Source organism: Brachyhypopomus gauderio, chromosome 7 (assembly GCF_052324685.1).
Source record: "Brachyhypopomus gauderio isolate BG-103 chromosome 7, BGAUD_0.2, whole genome shotgun sequence".
NCBI classification, from domain to species: domain Eukaryota; kingdom Metazoa; phylum Chordata; class Actinopteri; order Gymnotiformes; family Hypopomidae; genus Brachyhypopomus; species Brachyhypopomus gauderio.
The window spans coordinates 33,147,886-33,166,647 of NC_135217.1; the positions used below are offsets into that span (position 1 = coordinate 33,147,886).

Consider the following 18,762-nt stretch of genomic DNA (forward strand, 5'->3'; position numbering starts at 1 on the left):
TTTTTCCTCGGCCAATGCCTGGCCACCATTCCATTTTTCCTCGGCCAATGCCTAGCCACTATTCCATTTTTCCTCGGCCAATGCCTGGCCACTATTCCATTTTTCCTCGGCCAATGACACGACGAAGGCGATCTTGCCCCGGTCACTTCAAAGTATATAAACTTTACACCGCGTAGAAGAAAGAAACACCGTCTCGGATTTGGGATTTCTCAACAAGACACAGGTATGCCTTATTTTTGCTAGCATATTTATTTATACGCAGGGCTGTTTTATGCCTGTTTGTATAAGGAACCAATAAATAAATGCTGTAGATATATTTTGCGATCATCGGAAAGGTAGTCAGCTAAGAAATACTGTATATACATTATTTCCTGCGGTGACGCTCATGGACGTAGTTCGTTAGCAAGCTATCGGATATCTTCTAACTAGCCTAAATTGGAGGAATAATTTATGTAATTCTAATCATGACGAATAATCTAATTAATGTTTCTCTGTGTTAGCCATCTATCCTGTTTTTCGATTTTCAACGGACAATAGCCGAAATTGTGAGGTAATTTAACGGTATATAAACGCTTTATTTAACGGTTTTTAAACGTCTTGGAAAATACGTGCCCCTGCCTAACGTGTTATTATTTTGTTATTACTAAGTATCTACGTAGAACGAACATTATAAAGTATATGGTTAAGTGAGTAATACGAATCCTTGTAGTATTAAAAAGGTTAAAAACACATTAGTAACTAGTGAGTTGGTACCAACTGCTCACATTCATTCTTAGTTGCCATTGATTTACTTATTTGTTAATTTATGTTTGTTTTAATTATAAAGTATATCATACACTTTCGTTATTTACAATGTCTTGTTTCAGATCATGTCAGCATCAAAAAAATCTCACAAGGCCATGGCTGACACTGACTGGCTTGCCCGGCTGCAAGCATTTGCCAACACAGGGGTTTGGCCATCGAGCGAGGGCAACAGACCTGCTCCAAGACAGAAAAAGTGGCACGAACTCTATAATAAGGTAAAATAATATGATTTCTCTCATTTTAAAATAACTTAAGCCTTATTATTCCATATTTATTTATTGTTGCCTGACTCTTTAAATAGTTCTAATTGGAGTTGTGAAGGACAGGTGAGAATTGCAGAAAATTACAATTACAAAAGAGAAGATTCTTGCCTGAATGTGGATTTTTTTTTGCAGATTCAGGACAGGGCCAGATGGAGGAGTTTGATCTGCTGTGGCGATCCCTAAATGGGAATTGCCGAAAGAAGAAGAAGAAGATTTAAATTAACATGTAATACGCATTTGCATTTACATGTTCCACTCATACAAGCAACTCTGAGCTCAAAATTCAAATTCAAATGCAATTGTTCCATTCACATTTTCAATGTGGTAGACGTCTATTCATATTTCATTTACACATACATTTTAATGCTTTATTTGTGCCTTTATTGAAATGAAAATGTATTTCCCGATTTGAATGATCAAGTTCATGTGATCATGCAAAGGTTGTATCAGATTTGTAATTAAAATGCTATTCGCTACCACGCTAAAATATGTCAATATTCAAACGTTAATGGATAAATAGCGCCTCTCCTGTCTGCAATAACATTACGATACCAACAGCGCTCAAACTTTGTCACGCTAAGCAGTTTTTAAACATGGTCGCAGAAGCGCTCATTAGATAAATTCAAAGGGTAGCAGACGAGTCCTTATGGTGAATTTACACTAAATTAGTGTTAAAGGTTAAGCCAGTGGTTCCCAAACTTTTTCTGCCGTGCCCCCCTTTAGTAGATGAGAATATTTTTGCGCCCCCCCTACACCCCCCCCCCCCCCCCATATTGACTAGGGATGTGTTGAAAACTTACAAAAACAATAGGTTCACAACTTTGGTCAAACATGAAAAAAATTAACTGCAAGAAACATTTTAAATGGTTCAAGAATTCTAAATGTAATTTAAAATAAATAAGGAGATGAAATAAGAGAAACAGCAATACATATGCGGCTAGTTTGCAAGCGCAGACATCACGCAGAGCACAAAGCATGTAACGGCCAGAAATATGTGTACTGTCTCTTTAAGGGAGCGAGTTGAGCGTGCGTACGGAATATTGTTGTTTTTTTAGCTTTCTGCCGTAGACCGAGTCAGACCACTGCTCTTTATTTTATTTCTGTAAGTAACGCATTAAATGAGCTTTGGACAACTCACCAGTTCATGTATGAACAGTGAAGTATTGCTGGAGCCCAGGTTTATTTTGGTCAACCAGCAAATAAACGGACTAAGTGGAATACCACCAGCGCGAGTATTAGGGTTGAACTAACTCCGAAAAGCAAGCAATACAAGCATAGAATTAGAGTGAATAGATCTGTTTTTATGGATCGGCCACATTGTCCCCGATACCCGATCTAGAATTTTTTCAGATATTAATATCGGAATCGGTGCATCCCTAATTGATACATGTGCACGTTTTACTTTCAAGCTCCGCGCCCCCCCTGCAATAGCTCCGCGCCCCACCTGGAACCACTGGGTTAAGCGATCAAGTGGCAGACATCTCAAGCCACCCGTCTGTAAAATACATCCAATGCCTGAGCCCCATTCCATTTTTCTCGGCCAATGGCGCGAACCATTCCATTTTCTTCGTTTTCCTCGGCCAATGCCTGGCCACCATTCAATTTTTCCTCGGCCAATGCCTGGCCACCATTCCATTTTTCCTCGGCCAATGCCTGGCCACCATTCCATTTTTCCTCGGCCAATGCCTGGCCACCATTCCATTTTTCCTCGGCCAATGCCTAGCCACTATTCCATTTTTCCTCGGCCAATGCCTGGCCACTATTCCATTTTTCCTCGGCCAATGACACGACGAAGGCGATCTTGCCCCGGTCACTTCAAAGTATATAAACTTTACACCGCGTAGAAGAAAGAAACACCGTCTCGGATTTGGGATTTCTCAACAAGACACAGGTATGCCTTATTTTTGCTAGCATATTTATTTATACGCAGGGCTGTTTTATGCCTGTTTGTATAAGGAACCAATAAATAAATGCTGTAGATATATTTTGCGATCATCGGAAAGGTAGTCAGCTAAGAAATACTGTATATACATTATTTCCTGCGGTGACGCTCATGGACGTAGTTCGTTAGCAAGCTATCGGATATCTTCTAACTAGCCTAAATTGGAGGAATAATTTATGTAATTCTAATCATGACGAATAATCTAATTAATGTTTCTCTGTGTTAGCCATCTATCCTATTTTTCGATTTTCAACGGACAATAGCCGAAATTGTGAGGTAATTTAACGGTATATAAACGCTTTATTTAACGGTTTTTAAACGTCTTGGAAAATACGTGCCCCTGCCTAACGTGTTATTATTTTGTTATTACTAAGTATCTACGTAGAACGAACATTATAAAGTATATGGTTAAGTGAGTAATACGAATCCTTGTAGTATTAAAAAGGTTAAAAACACATTAGTAACTAGTGAGTTGGTACCAACTGCTCACATTCATTCTTAGTTGCCATTGATTTACTTATTTGTTAATTTATGTTTGTTTTAATTATAAAGTATATCATACACTTTCGTTATTTACAATGTCTTGTTTCAGATCATGTCAGCATCAAAAAAATCTCACAAGGCCATGGCTGACACTGACTGGCTTGCCCGGCTGCAAGCATTTGCCAACACAGGGGTTTGGCCATCGAGCGAGGGCAACAGACCTGCTCCAAGACAGAAAAAGTGGCACGAACTCTATAATAAGGTAAAATAATATGATTTCTCTCATTTTAAAATAACTTAAGCCTTATTATTCCATATTTATTTATTGTTGCCTGACTCTTTAAATAGTTCTAATTGGAGTTGTGAAGGACAGGTGAGAATTGCAGAAAATTACAATTACAAAAGAGAAGATTCTTGCCTGAATGTGGATTTTTTTTTGCAGATTCAAAAATGCCCCCAGCACCTGAAGGGACAGTCAACCCTTGTGGGAGGATTGCCCAAGTGTGTTTGTAGCTTTCATAAGGTAACTTAAATTAATTAAACCTGCAATCTGCAAATACATAATAATGTATTACTAAGGTTGACTGTTTATGATGAGTTTTAGTAACTATATATGTTTTCTCCCTATATATAAATGTATTTCTGCTACATTTTCAGGAACGTTCCAAGAATCCACTGGCTCCTCAACCATCAACAAGTACTGCCAGCCTGAGCACTTCTCCCTCCACCAGTCCTGCAAAGAGGCCTAAATTGACTTTATCCATGGTAACATACATTGTACTATAAAGATATGAACATTATGTGATGTTGCTGTGCTGAATATTCTTCATGGTTTCCAACAAATATTGTGATCTTCTTTTTGTACTAGTTTGAACGATCAAGGTATGGTGGAACCCATGTGGCTACAGCAAAACCAAACCTGAATGTCACAAGGAAGCATGTACAGGTAAAAAAAATATTATATATTAATGTTTTTTCTTCTATTTGTTCTAACTGAATAACAAACTATTAATTCCACAGCCACAGGAGATCATAGGAGCAGGTTCAACGTCTTGCCAGTCTCCTGGTCCTCAGCCTTCAACATCCTTCCATCCTCACAGGCCTCTCCTACAGTCCCCATGTTTTCTTGCTCCACCACCACAACCACAACCTGCAGAACAAAGGCAACATTCTGCAGAGTCTTCTGTTGTGATGAGCATGGTACGGTAATGTGTCATTAATAAATCACAAGTACATTCATGATTCATTCACAAGTTATTCATGATTACACATAACATCTGTGTATACTTGTGCTATTTTTTCATCATAGCCAATCCATCAGCCAGAAAATACAGCAGAGCTCCCACTATTGTGGCCGCAGACATTGCCATGGCAGGACCAGAAATGGGTGTCTGAAGCTCTCTTCAGACTTGGGCCGAAGGGAAAGCTGGAGCTACGCGACAACCTGCAACTATGGTATCATGCACCACCTCCAGCTCTTTTGTATCACCAGTCTCCCACTCCTGATCGTTTCTTCTCGCAGTCTCTGTTGTTGTGGATGCCTTACAGGTTGTGGAAGGTGCGGCTTTACTGTACGAATCCTGACTGTAAACATCGGCTGAGTGGAGGTGGTCTGCACAGGAGGGTTCGGCAGGTCCTCGACATCGATAGGTACTACAACCTGGTGACGGAGACACTGATCTGCAGCAGATGTAGATCCAGCTACGTATCGTGGAGCCAGACAATCCTTCACCAACTGGACCTAGCACATCGCTCTGAGTTTAGAGTGATCCTTACTCGCAGGTGAATGAAACACTAAATTACTTTGCTATCATGGACATATCTTTTTGCAAATCTGACACTTATTTCCCTAAATAACAGAATAATAAAGATTTTTTTCCCCCCAAGATATGCCTGTGACATTCGGGTGATCCGCCTGCTGCGTGAGCGAGGACTGGGAAACGGCCCTGTCCGGATCATCGGCCAGCTGAAGGAGACCCACAGCGAGCAGTGGCTCCAGAGGGCCGCACGATATGTATCGGAGTGTGCTGCCTTCATGGAAAATGCAAGTGTGCTTCCACCACAGTTTCAGGAGCCCCCAGAACCTGCCACAGTGCCCAGCTACAAGTGGCTCCTCACTGTGTACAGCCAAGACATCCTCAACAGACTGGAGGAAATCAAGGCTGGAATCACTTCAACTTATGGAGCTATTTTAAAAATGGATTCTACCAAAAAGGTTAGATGTTATTTATTATATTAGTTATCATTTGGCAAACTTTTTTCTCAGGTTATTTCTCAACTATATACACACTATATATAAATTTTAAAACACCACCACCCAGCTATTCTCTCAGGAAGGATCTGATCTGTTGTGTGTGATTATGGTTATTGCAGTTAACACTCAGTTTGAATGTACTTTAATGAAGGAATGAATGTCTAGGCCACTTATTTTGTTTTGTTGATAGAAGGCCTGTGACGTGCGGGCAGGGCGAAGGACGAGACACGGGAATCCTTGCTTTCGTGGCAAAACGTCACTTTTAATCACAAATAGCGGTTGCGCAATAGCGCACGGGCAACACAGTTTAAACACACAACGTGCAGACTTAGACAACGACGAGCACAGGACACTGCGCGAGCGCACATTAAATAGACAAACCACATTAGCCCCACGTGATTACGAGACAAGTCACAGGTGATACTGATTATTCACACGACATGCCATAACCACGGATATCCATAGACGCAGACGATGCACGTAGACTACGTCAACACACGCCCAAAAGGGAGGGGCCGGGGTCCTCAACGTGACAAGGCCATTGATCACTTACTTTCAAAATCCCCTTTAAATCACCTCTCTTTGTCTGGCAAGAAGAATCATTATGGCCCATGATGGTTTGTTTTTGTATATGCTAAATAAGTCATATAGTCTGTTTGTCCTGAAGGAGACATCCTCGTTTGGATCCTTTGTTATGATAAGCTAGGTATGATGGGTAAGCCATTGGGTTTGTTTCTTACATTGTTCCTCTCTTATTGACAGATCACCAAGAAGTTGACTGGACCTGCCAAGGGCACTGCACAATGGCTCACATCTGTGGGGAATGAAAAGGGCCAGGTGTTGATGAGTGTACTTACCACAAATGAAGGTGCTGGGTTGGACCTCATGATAGCAGGTCTAGTAGACCGGTACTGCAAGGCTGGTGTTGATCCCCCTGTTGCCCTTTATGTGGACTGTGGCTGTTGTAAGGAAGTGGGAGAGACAAAGCTGAAGACCAGATTCAGTGGGTGGCCAGATGTGATTGTGCGTCTAGACATCTGGCATTTTATGCGACGACTGGCAACAGGGTGCACCACCGATGCCCATCAGCTTTATCCAACGTTCATGTCACGTTTGGCTCCACATCCCTGGAATCGTTTCACTGCCATTTGAATCGCTTCATTCCAGGTATGTGATAACTGTTAACTTTAGTAAATGTTTTCTGCAAGATATCATGTTTGATTATATTAAAAATCACATAACTATCAATTAATTTAGCTTGTTTTGCTTTGTTTGTAACAGATGGTTCTTGTATTAATTGTGGTACACATTCTTTCAGGAAACAGTGCCAATAGTCTGAACTTTCAGATATATCTACTGGAAGGGCTGAATCGCTGGAACAAAGACCGTGCTGCTTCTGCTCTTGCAAAGGAACCTACAACCCTGCGCAGTTACACTGGGGAGTTGGTTCACTTTGTCAACGACAACTACCAGAAGGTTTTTAAAAGGAAATTGATGCCGGCATTTACACCACCTGCAAAATACACTGGTAAGCATATTGTGATACAGCATTTAATATTTTAGAATACTTTATACTTTTAAATATATTTATTCACACTTTATATACTTTATACACTTTATGTATATATATATATAATAAACATGAATAAAATTAACAAAATGATATTCTAATACAATTAACAAAATTATACTACAATTTACATAAAAATAAAATATTAAATCTACACTAATACATATATACACATATTAATGCCACAGCAGCTGAACTATAAAAAATTCCAATAAACTACAGCAAAACATTTACAACATTTTAAACCATTAAAGATAATAATAATTATATTTTAGTAATATAAAAATACAATAGTAATGTATGAAAATAAAGTATACACATTAATCACAGTTTTCTCATCTTTTCCAGCCACTGTTCCTTGGTAAGAGTCTCTGTCATAGGACAGAAGATCTTCCCCTTGTACTGGCTATGGCCAGTTGCTGTTTTGCGTGACTGTCCACACTTCCTACAGGTATTATATGGGACTGTCCACTTGTAATGTCGCTCAGTGGGGGTAGCAGGCTGAGGGACAGAACTGGGCAACAACACCTGAGGCATGACAGACACAGCTGGTCCTGCGGGTAACATCATCAGTACAGGTGAAGGTCTTGGCTGTATCATTCTCAAAGAGGCCTGTGAACCAGACTCCATGGAAGCAACAGGAGGCTGAATGGAAGTGTCCTGATGTCGTTGAGTAGGGGCTAATGGTGGTGTGGCACTGGGCAGAATTTTTCGAAACTTTGTTTTAGCCTGACCTGCTGTGTTTGGCGGCATGTGGTAAATATGAACCTGATGAGGGTACTGTGGAGTCTCATCAGGTTGTACATTTGCTGGCAGTAGAGGTTGAGCTGCCACTGGCCGTGCATCAGGGAGGCGCACCCCTTGAAGTAGCACAGAGACCTCCTGAGATTTGAGGCGCTCTTTGTACCACTGCATAAGAGTTTTCTGGTTCACCTCTACCAGCTGAAGGGTGGTCTGCTCCATCACTGCCCCATTGTTCAAAACAAGCTGCCTTATTTTTCTGTAGTCCTCCAACATCAGTGCCCACCTTGACACACTTACTTTGCCCAGAGTTTTGGGGCTTCTGTGGATGTTGGCCAGTCTTACAAAGATGGATTCAATCAGCCGACAGCAGTCAGGCCACTGAGCAGGGGAGCCACCTGATCCCAGAACACACCTTTTTGTGCTCTCAACACCAGGGGTGAAAACTGCCTTCTTTTTGGGGGATCGAAAGCGGCCAGTAAGCAGCCTATCCTTATGCCGAGCTGCATACACCAGTCTGTTTTTGTCAAACTGGTTCAGCTTTTGCCACAAACTAACAATTGTGGTGGTCTGCTGATTTGTCAGGGTGAGGCTTGTTTGAGTGCGAAGCTCAACCAGATACTAATTCATCTGTCACGTCCAGCCCCTCCCTCCTCCCTGGTCCCGCCTAGCTCCCCGCTCCCATTTGTTCCTCCCTCTGTTTGTCACGCCCTCGTCATTGGTCACACACACCTGAGTCTCGTTTCACCGTCTTGTTTCCAGTGTATAAAAACCCCCTAGTGTTTTGCTCCCGTGTCGGTCATTGTTAGTAAGTGCATCCCTCTGTCTTCCTTGCCCGTGCTCTGTTTTGCCTGCCGTACGTGTTCTCTGTGTCTGTTTCAGCTTCCCGTTCGGTCTCTTTGTATTCAGTAGTTTTCTCCTCTGTATTGTTGTTCAGTTTAAAGTCGGTGGTGTCCTTGTGTTATGTTACTGTCTGTAGCCAAACACTTTACGTTAGAGTTGTTAGCTGTTCCTGTGTGGTTAACCCTGAGTCTTATGTTAGTCAGTCCTCTGTGGTTTTTGTTCTGTCTTACAGTTACGAGTGTTTGAGTTTTGTATTTAGTCAAGAGTGGTTCTGTCGTGTTGTGGTTCTGTTTTGCCGTCTTGTTGTTTGACGTTTCTGTTACGCTGGTTTTCGTGTACCTGTTAGTCTTTTCTGTCTAGTCTGTTCCTTGTTTATTTTATTAAACTATCTAATCTTGCACTTGCGTCACTCCTGCTATCTCCCCGCCCCGTGAATCGTTACATCATCCACCCTTTCCATTCCAGGAATGTTATGGACATCCACAGCCTAGAAATAAAAAAATAATATGAAACGTTATAATGTCTGTAGAAATGTGCATTTTCTATTTACAATAAAGGTTTAATTACAATAAAGGATGAGAAAATAAAGCATTTGTGTGTAGCGTTCTTATTTGTGTGCTGTTTATTAGAGAATTTAACAATGAACATGTTTAACAATGAAAGTAAGGTACTATCACTTACCATTTGTTGAGCTGAAGGCTCTGATGGAGACTGAATAGGCACTGGTGGAGGCTGGGCCGAGGTCACTGGTGGAGACTGGAAGGTCACTGGTGGAGGCTGGGCCGAGGTCACTGGTGGAGGCTGGACCGAGGTCACTGGTGGAGGCTGGGCCGAGGTCACTGGTGGAGGCTGGACCGAGGTCACTGGTGGAGACTGGAAGGTCACTGGTGGAGGCTGGACCGAGGTCACTGGTGGAGGCTGGACCGAGGTCACTGGTGGAGGCTGGACCGAGGTCACTGGTGGAGGCTGGACCGAGGTCACTGGTGGAGGCTGGGCCGAGGTCACTGGTGGAGACTGGAAGGTCACTGGTGGAGGCTGGGCCGAGGTCACTGGTGGAGGCTGGGCCGAGGTCACTGGTGGAGGCTGGAAGGTCACTGGTGGAGGCTGGGCCGAGGTCACTGGTGGAGGCTGGACCGAGGTCACTGGTGGAGGCTGGACCGAGGTCACTGGTGGAGGCTGGGCCGAGGTCACTGGTGGAGGCTGGAAGGTCACTGGTGGAGGCTGGGCCGAGGTCACTGGTGGAGGCTGGACCGAGGTCACTGGTGGAGGCTGGACCGAGGTCACTGGTGGAGGCTGGACCGAGGTCACTGGTGGAGGCTGGGCCGAGGTCACTGGTGGAGGCTGGAAGGTCACTGGTGGAGGCTGGGCCGAGGTCACTGGTGGAGGCTGCTGAAGGAGTATAGGTGTAGTTTGGATTAGTGGTTTTAACAGATAAATTTTACTATAAAAAGACAAAGTAAGACTCTATCATTTACCATTTGTTGAACTGAAGGTAATGACGATGAAGGCTGGACCAAGGGCATTGGTGAATGGTGGAGAGGTGGGTGAGGGAACACAAATTCTAATGTCTCATCAGCAACCACCAGGTCTGCCACCATGGCTTCATCCTGCAGACTGGATTCGTTGAACCCCTCATCATCTTCATCTTGGTCATGCACTTCTAACTCCTCCAGCAGCTGGGTGGTTCTGTCAGAATTTGGGTGCATATCCTCCAGTGGCTCATTATTCTGCCTTAGCAGGTACTGCACACCAATGAGCTCCCCTGAAAATGTATTGAATAAAAAAAGAAAAATAAACATTTTTTGTGACGTATAAAGTATTCTAAAATATTAAATGCTGTATCACAATATGCTTACCAATGTATTTTGCAGGTGGTGTAAATGCCGGCATCAATTTCCTTTTAAAAACCTTCTGGTAGTTGTCGTTGACAAAGTGAACCAACTCCCCAGTGTAACTGCGCAGGGTTGTAGGTTCCTTTGCAAGAGCAGAAGCAGCACGGTCTTTGTTCCAGCGATTCAGCCCTTCCAGTAGATATATCTGAAAGTTCAGACTATTGGCACTGTTTCCTGAAAGAATGTGTACCACAATTAATTAATACAGGAACCATCTGTTACAAACAAAGCAAAACAAGCTAAATTAATTGATAGTTATGTGATTTTTAATATAATCAAACATGATATCTTGCAGAAAACATTTACTAAAGTTAACAGTTATCACATACCTGGAATGAAGCGATTCAAATGGCAGTGAAACGATTCCAGGGATGTGGAGCCAAACGTGACATGAACGTTGGATAAAGCTGATGGGCATCGGTGGTGCACCCTGTTGCCAGTCGTCGCATAAAATGCCAGATGTCTAGACGCACAATCACATCTGGCCACCCACTGAATCTGGTCTTCAGCTTTGTCTCTCCCACTTCCTTACAACAGCCACAGTCCACATAAAGGGCAACAGGGGGATCAACACCAGCCTTGCAGTACCGGTCTACTAGACCTGCTATCATGAGGTCCAACCCAGCACCTTCATTTGTGGTAAGTACACTCATCAACACCTGGCCCTTTTCATTCCCCACAGATGTGAGCCATTGTGCAGTGCCCTTGGCAGGTCCAGTCAACTTCTTGGTGATCTGTCAATAAGAGAGGAACAATGTAAGAAACAAACCCAATGGCTTACCCATCATACCTAGCTTATCATAACAAAGGATCCAAACGAGGATGTCTCCTTCAGGACAAACAGACTATATGACTTATTTAGCATATACAAAAACAAACCATCATGGGCCATAATGGTTCTTCTTGCCAGACAAAGAGAGGTGATTTAAAGGGGATTTTGAAAGTAAGTGATCAATGGCCTTCTATCAACAAAACAAAATAAGTGGCCTAGACATTCGTTCCTTCATTAAAGTACATTCAAACTGAGTGTTAACTGCAATAACCATAATCACACACAACAGATCAGATCCTTCCTGAGAGAATAGCTGGGTGGTGGTGTTTTAAAATTTATATATAGTGTGTATATAGTTGAGAAATAACCTGAGAAAAAAAGTTTGCCAAATGATAACTAATATAATAAATAACATCTAACCTTTTTGGTAGAATCCATTTTTAAAATGGCTCCATAAGTTGAAGTGATTCCAGCCTTGATTTCCTCCAGTCTGTTGAGGATGTCTTGGCTGTACACAGTGAGGAGCCACTTGTAGCTGGGCACTGTGGCAGGTTCTTGGGGCTCCTGAAACTGTGGTGGAAGCACACTAGCATTTTCCATGAAGGCAGCACACTCCGATACATATCGTGCGGCCCTCTGGAGCCACTGCTCACTGTGGTTCTCCTTCAGCTGGCCGATGATCCGGACAGGGCCGTTTCCCAGTCCTCGCTCACGCAGCAGGCGGATCACCCGAATGTCACAGGCATATCTTGGGGGGAAAAAAATCTTTATTATTCTGTTATTTAGGGAAATAAGTGTCAGATTTGCAAAAAGATATGTCCATGATGGCAAAGTAATTTAGTGTTTCATTCACCTGCGAGTAAGGATCACTCTAAACTCAGAGCAATGTGCTAGGTCATGGGTTAAAGCAAGAAATTTTCATTTGACTGAAAAATTTTTCCTGGCAAAAGACAATGCCAGCAATTACTGAAAATGTAGTGTAGTTGGGACACGGCCTCTTTTGCCTAATTCTACACAATAAACACATTTATAAAGTATATTTATCTAAACAGCCTGTGTAAGGAGAGAAGAGAGAATGAACACCTGAGCAATAAATGTACATAAATGTTTATATAATGGAGTTATCTGGGGGTCCTCTTCCAGAAAATTATTTAAAGATCAAGTCAAATTTAGTGAATCCTGGTGAGAGGTATGAAGCTCTCTTGTTTTTATCAGATTCACCATCGCAAAAACATAAGCCGTAATATTACATGCTTTATGTAGGTATGTTACAAAAAATTAACACCACTGGATAGAGCTTTTAAATACAAACAGAACAACACCATCCATGTTAATCCTGGTTTAAGCCTTTATACTTGACGCAGCACGAGTGGCGTGAGCAGCGCGAGGGTCCGCACGCCGAAAATGACGTAATCGCGGTGGCTCCACCCGTGCGCGAGAGCCTCGCAGTTTTGTAACTTCGCGCGCACAGCGCTTCAGCGCAGTGAACCAAGTCATGTTTGCCGGGTTCATACACCTTTATAAGGTGGAATTAAAGCACTTGTACGTCACTTTCAAGGTCCATTTCAACGCGTTCTCAACGTTAAATTTAAGTTAAATATTTATACATATACTCGAAATGACTCGAAATAATTGGCTTTTTATCACATTATTTAATGGTGGTTTATTTTCAAAACGCCCAATCTTAACGACTTCACGTTCTCTCATGTTTCGTCCTGGAATTACAAGAGGCTCGTATTTGTTAACGTAATAACTGTTCAGTCAGACAGATATTTGTTGTGAAACGAAGTAGTTACATTTTCAAGCATTTTAAAGTACTTTAGCCTAAATTCCAGCACTAATGCAACATTACAATTGGTCAGGTAAATGTTCATTCCCCTGTTTTGAGGGGTGTTTCTTTATACTACCACATATTGCTTCGGACTACACTGCAAAAAGAATGTGACGCAGCAAGTAGCCTCCGCCGTTCGCGCAGGTGTACAGAGTCGCGCGCTACGATCACGCCAGGCAGGAGGGGGGTAAAAACTTTTCTACGTAACATCCGCAAATCTGAAGGCGGAATGAACCGCAAGTCAATCAAATGACACCGCCGTCATCCATCCAGCGCTGATGAGCGCCAGTGAGAATCATATTTCGGCCACAAAACAGATAGCACGCGCGTGTGTTGTTTGTTATGATTTGACGGATTTTTTCCCCAAAAAAATCAAATGACGGAAATCCGTCGTAGTGACGGAGAACTTTAACCCATGTGCTAGGTCCAGTTGGTGAAGGATTGTCTGGCTCCACGATACGTAGCTGGATCTACATCTGCTGCAGATCAGTGTCTCCGTCACCAGGTTGTAGTACCTATCGATGTCGAGGACCTGCCGAACCCTCCTGTGCAGACCACCTCCACTCAGCCGATGTTTACAGTCAGGATTCGTACAGTAAAGCCGCACCTTCCACAACCTGTAAGGCATCCACAACAACAGAGACTGCGAGAAGAAACGATCAGGAGTGGGAGACTGGTGATACAAAAGAGCTGGAGGTGGTGCATGATACCATAGTTGCAGGTTGTCGCGTAGCTCCAGCTTTCCCTTCGGCCCAAGTCTAAAGAGAGCTTCAGACACCCATTTCTGGTCCTGTCATGGCAATGTCTGCGGCCACAATAGTGGGAGCTCTGCTGTATTTTCTGGCTGATAGATTGGCTATGATGAAAAAATAGCACAAGTATACACAGATTTTATGTGTAATCATGAATAACTTGTGAATGAATCATGAATGTACTTGTGATTTATTAATGACACATTACCGTACCATGCTCATCACAACAGAAGACTCTGCAGAATGTTGCCCTTGTTCTGCAGGTTGTGGTTGTGGTGGTGGAGCAAGAAAACATGGGGACTGTAGGAGAGGCCTGTGAGGATGGAAGGATGTTGAAGGCTGAGGACCAGGAGACTGGCAAGACGTTGAACCTGCTCCTATGATCTCCTGTGGCTGTGGAATTCATAGTTTGTTATTCAGTTAGAACAAATAGAAGAAAAAACATTAATATATAATATTTTTTTTACCTGTACATGCTTCCTTGTGACATTCAGGTTTGGTTTTGCTGTAGCCACATGGGTTCCACCATACCTTGATCGTTCAAACTAGTACAAAAAGAAGATCACAATATTTGTTGGAAACCATGAAGAATATTCAGCACAGCAACATCACATAATGTTCATATCTTTATAGTACAATGTATGTTACCATGGATAAAGTCAATTTAGGCCTCTTTGCAGGACTGGTGGAGGGAGAAGTGCTCAGGCTGGCAGTACTTGTTGATGGTTGAGGAGCCAGTGGATTCTTGGAACGTTCCTGAAAATGTAGCAGAAATACATTTATATATAGGGAGAAAACATATATAGTTACTAAAACTCATCATAAACAGTCAACCTTAGTAATACATTATTATGTATTTGCAGATTGCAGGTTTAATTAATTTAAGTTACCTTATGAAAGCTACAAACACACTTGGGCAATCCTCCCACAAGGGTTGACTGTCCCTTCAGGTGCTGGGGGCATTTTTGAATCTGCAAAAAAAATCCACATTCAGGCAAGAATCTTCTCTTTTGTAATTGTAATTTTCTGCAATTCTCACCTGTCCTTCACAACTCCAATTAGAACTATTTAAAGAGTCAGGCAACAATAAATAAATATGGAATAATAAGGCTTAAGTTATTTTAAAATGAGAGAAATCATATTATTTTACCTTATTATAGAGTTCGTGCCACTTTTTCTGTCTTGGAGCAGGTCTGTTGCCCTCGCTCGATGGCCAAACCCCTGTGTTGGCAAATGCTTGTAGCCGGGCAAGCCAGTCAGTGTCAGCCATGGCCTTGTGAGATTTTTTTGATGCTGACATGATCTGAAACAAGACATTGTAAATAACGAAAGTGTATGATATACTTTATAATTAAAACAAACATAAATTAACAAATAAGTAAATCAATGGCAACTAAGAATGAATGTGAGCAGTTGGTACCAACTCACTAGTTACTAATGTGTTTTTAACCTTTTTAATACTACAAGGATTCGTATTACTCACTTAACCATATACTTTATAATGTTCGTTCTACGTAGATACTTAGTAATAACAAAATAATAACACGTTAGGCAGGGGCACGTATTTTCCAAGACGTTTAAAAACCGTTAAATAAAGCGTTTATATACCGTTAAATTACCTCACAATTTCGGCGATTGTCCGTTGAAAATCGAAAAACAGGATAGATGGCTAACACAGAGAAACATTAATTAGATTATTCGTCATGATTAGAATTACATAAATTATTCCTCCAATTTAGGCTAGTTAGAAGTTATCCGATAGCTTGCTAACGAACTACGTCCATGAGCGTCACCGCAGGAAATAATGTATATACAGTATTTCTTAGCTGACTACCTTTCCGATGATCGCAAAATATATCTACAGCATTTATTTATTGGTTCCTTATACAAACAGGCATAAAACAGCCCTGCGTATAAATAAATATGCTAGCAAAAATAAGGCATACCTGTGTCTTGTTGAGAAATCCCAAATCCGAGACGGTGTTTCTTTCTTCTACGCGGTGTAAAGTTTATATACTTTGAAGTGACCGGGGCAAGATCGCCTTCGTCGTGTCATTGGCCGAGGAAAAATGGAATGGTGGCCAGGCATTGGCCGAAGAAAAATGGAATGGTGGCCAGGCATTGGCCGAGGAAAAATGGAATGGTGGCCAGGCATTGGCCGAGGAAAACGAAGAAAATGGAATGGTTCGCGCCATTGGCCGAGGAAAAATGGAATAGTGGCCAGGCATTGGCCGAGGAAAAATGGAATGGTGGCCAGGCATTGGCCGAGGAGAAATGGAATGGTGGCCAGGCATTGGCCGAGGAAAAATGGAATGGTGGCCAGGCATTGGCCGAGGAAAACGAAGAAAATGGAATGGTTCGCGCCATTGGCCGAGGAAAAATGGAATGGGGCTCAGGCATTGGATGTATTTTACAGACGGGTGGCGGTATCTGGCACTGATGTGACTGTTATTGCCAATAGTGATGGGATTTTCGGCTCTATTCTGAGATGCGGCTCTAATGGCTCTTCTTACTGTGGAGAGCCGGCTCTTTCGGCTCCCAAATGGCTCCCCATATATATTTTTTACATTATTAATTAATTAATAGCTTAAACCTAATTTTATAACATTTTGTTTCATTATTGACATTGTTAAGCACTTGTGATGAGTAAAAATGCTGCATAACAATGCTTTATAAATAAAACTTTTATTATAACCAATTATTAAATTATCACAAAATAGCACCAAAAAAGAACACAATACAGCTTGGCCAATTGTCTGCCTGTTTCCACAAAAAAAGTGGAGATAACATGTTTTTTCAGTGTTTTCCCACCACGTTATTAACTGAAAGCTGCGTGTGATTGGTCAGATGTGTGGAGCACATGCATGACATGCGGGCAGTGGAGACATTCTTTGCAGTGTTGTCCGAAATGATATGTGGTAGTATAAAGAAACACCCCTCAAAAACGGGAAGAAATTTACCTGATGTTGCATTGTGTTCCACGTTTGAAAAGTGCTAAAGTAGGCTAAAGTACTTGAAAATGCTTGAAAATGTAACTGTATTTTGTTTCACAACAAATAGCTGTCTGACTGAATCGATGTGATAAAAAAGCGAATAATTTCGAGTATATGTATAAATATTTAACTTAAGTTTAAGGTGCTGAGAAATATTGAAAATGGACCTTGAAAGTGACGTACAAGTGCTTGAATTCCACCTTGTAAAGGTGTATGAACCCGGCATACATAACTTTGTTCATTGCGCTGAAGAGGTGCACGACCTCGCTTCTCACAGGGGTCCTCACGCAGGGGCGGAGCCACCACGATTGCGTCATTTTCGACTGAGGAAATTAACTCTCCGCTCTCTACCACTGGCAGAAGCAGAGCAATACGCGCAAGGAGAGGGAGAGACAGCGAGGCACTGAAGGACAAATAAAAACGATGTTGGGAAAAAATTGTGGCACTTGCAGAGCACAAGCGCAATACTGAAGGAAAAAGCGGCTCCCAAATAGGATCCTAAAACGGCTCCCATTGTGGAGCCGGTTCCAATCGTTCACTACAAAGAGCCGGCTCTTAGAGCCGGATCGTTCGCGAACGACACATCACTAATTGCCAAATTGAGAGCCTGTGGCAGAGCAACAGATTGTGCCTCCAACTACTAGCTAGTTAGATAATCCTATCTAACGAACTAGTTATCTAAGAGCAATAGACTTTGGTCAAGTATTTTTCATGCGATGATAGGCAGCATGTTTTCAAACAACTAGCTACCTGCATTGTATAAGCCAAAAACTGGCATCCATCAAATGTGTAATGTTTAAAAATATAGAACTGAAGAGAACTATATATTTGAAGCGGATATAGATGACAGTGTGTGCACCGGCCCCTTCGATAGCTCAGTTGGTAGAGCGGAGGACTGTAGCGGATACATAGACATCCTTAGGTCGCTGGTTCGAATCCGGCTCGAAGGAGTCACTTTTTAAAAATATATTTTTCGACACTAAAATCAGAACTGTGTGTTACGTTCCTCCTTGTACATATTTGCAACGATATGAAAAGGTGGGAAACTGTTTAAAAACCAGTTTATGTCGGACACGAAGCCGGGGGCCGTGTCGTTGGCCGAAGACAAATGTAATTCTGACAAGTAACTGAAAAAAATGTGGAATTTGTCCTCGCCATTGTAGATATAATTAAAATTGTAGAAGGGTACAATTATTTTGCAAAACAAATTATGAAGGTAAACAAAAAAGGTATAATCCATGTCATTTAATTTGATATTACCTTGTTAGCTATTTAGCTATCTAGCTAAACTTATTTCTGAGGTAAATGTCAGATAGGTTAGGTTAGCTAGTGTTAGCTAACTGTCAGGTAACTTGTAGCTCTGTCGTTTAACTTTCTTGTTGTGGATAATCTACCATGTAAGTAATGTGTCAATCATATTATAATTTGAAGAATAATTCGTCAATCGTTTCTCTTTCTAGTCATTTACCCTGATATCAGAATTTCAAAGGATCAGTGCAGAAATCTTTGAGGTAAAAAATATATAGGCTATATATATATTTGTATTTAAATATGACCGACCAAATTACACAGTAGTTAGCTCGGTTAAGTATATAGTCTTGTCATTTATGGAACTCAGACAC

The 18,762-nt window shown here is 41.9% G+C and overlaps 2 protein-coding genes, 1 long non-coding RNA gene and 1 other non-coding gene across 9 annotated transcripts; 3 read left to right on the forward strand and 1 right to left on the reverse strand.

The window, feature by feature from the left end:
* The first annotated feature begins 197 nt into the window (after positions 1–197).
* LOC143518294 (uncharacterized) lies at positions 198–1,013 on the forward strand. The gene is made up of 3 exons (XR_013132151.1): positions 198–223; positions 501–550; positions 867–1,013. It is a non-coding gene; the product is annotated as an uncharacterized LOC143518294 (long non-coding RNA).
* Positions 1,014–1,963: 950 nt separating this feature from the next.
* Positions 1,964–9,474, forward strand: LOC143519694 (uncharacterized). 5 transcript variants are annotated; one of them, XM_077013394.1, is made up of 12 exons: positions 1,964–2,958; positions 3,602–3,754; positions 3,935–4,015; positions 4,150–4,257; positions 4,361–4,438; positions 4,513–4,692; positions 4,802–5,274; positions 5,380–5,707; positions 6,509–6,583; positions 6,716–6,913; positions 7,065–7,274; positions 7,665–9,474. In XM_077013394.1, the coding sequence occupies exons 2-10, from the start codon at positions 3,605–3,607 to the stop codon at positions 6,896–6,898; spliced, it is 1,656 nt and encodes a 551-aa protein (XP_076869509.1). In that variant the 5' UTR covers positions 1,964–2,958; positions 3,602–3,604; the 3' UTR covers positions 6,899–6,913; positions 7,065–7,274; positions 7,665–9,474. The 5 variants fall into 5 exon arrangements, with proteins under 5 accessions (XP_076869509.1, XP_076869508.1, XP_076869506.1 ...); XM_077013393.1 differs by having other exon boundaries at positions 1,966–2,958; positions 4,802–5,142; positions 6,509–6,913; XM_077013391.1 differs by having other exon boundaries at positions 1,969–3,285; positions 6,509–6,913.
* Positions 9,149–16,217, reverse strand: LOC143519695 (uncharacterized). Of its 2 annotated transcripts, XM_077013396.1 has the most exons (15): positions 16,094–16,217; positions 15,767–15,816; positions 15,298–15,450; positions 15,038–15,118; positions 14,796–14,903; positions 14,615–14,692; positions 14,361–14,540; positions 13,911–14,251; positions 11,985–12,312; positions 11,452–11,526; positions 11,122–11,319; positions 10,757–10,966; positions 10,376–10,662; positions 9,582–10,289; positions 9,149–9,387 (listed from the first exon to the last, which is right to left on the reverse strand). In XM_077013396.1, the coding sequence occupies exons 12-15, from the start codon at positions 10,788–10,790 to the stop codon at positions 9,316–9,318; spliced, it is 1,101 nt and encodes a 366-aa protein (XP_076869511.1). In that variant the 5' UTR covers positions 10,791–10,966; positions 11,122–11,319; positions 11,452–11,526; positions 11,985–12,312; positions 13,911–14,251; positions 14,361–14,540; positions 14,615–14,692; positions 14,796–14,903; positions 15,038–15,118; positions 15,298–15,450; positions 15,767–15,816; positions 16,094–16,217; the 3' UTR covers positions 9,149–9,315. The 2 variants fall into 2 exon arrangements, with proteins under 2 accessions (XP_076869511.1, XP_076869510.1); XM_077013395.1 differs by having other exon boundaries at positions 11,122–11,526.
* A 1,787-nt stretch (positions 16,218–18,004) lies between these two features.
* Positions 18,005–18,090, forward strand: trnay-gua (transfer RNA tyrosine (anticodon GUA)). The gene is given in 2 exon segments: positions 18,005–18,041; positions 18,055–18,090. It is a non-coding gene; the product is annotated as a tRNA-Tyr (tRNA).
* The last annotated feature ends 672 nt before the right edge of the window (positions 18,091–18,762 follow it).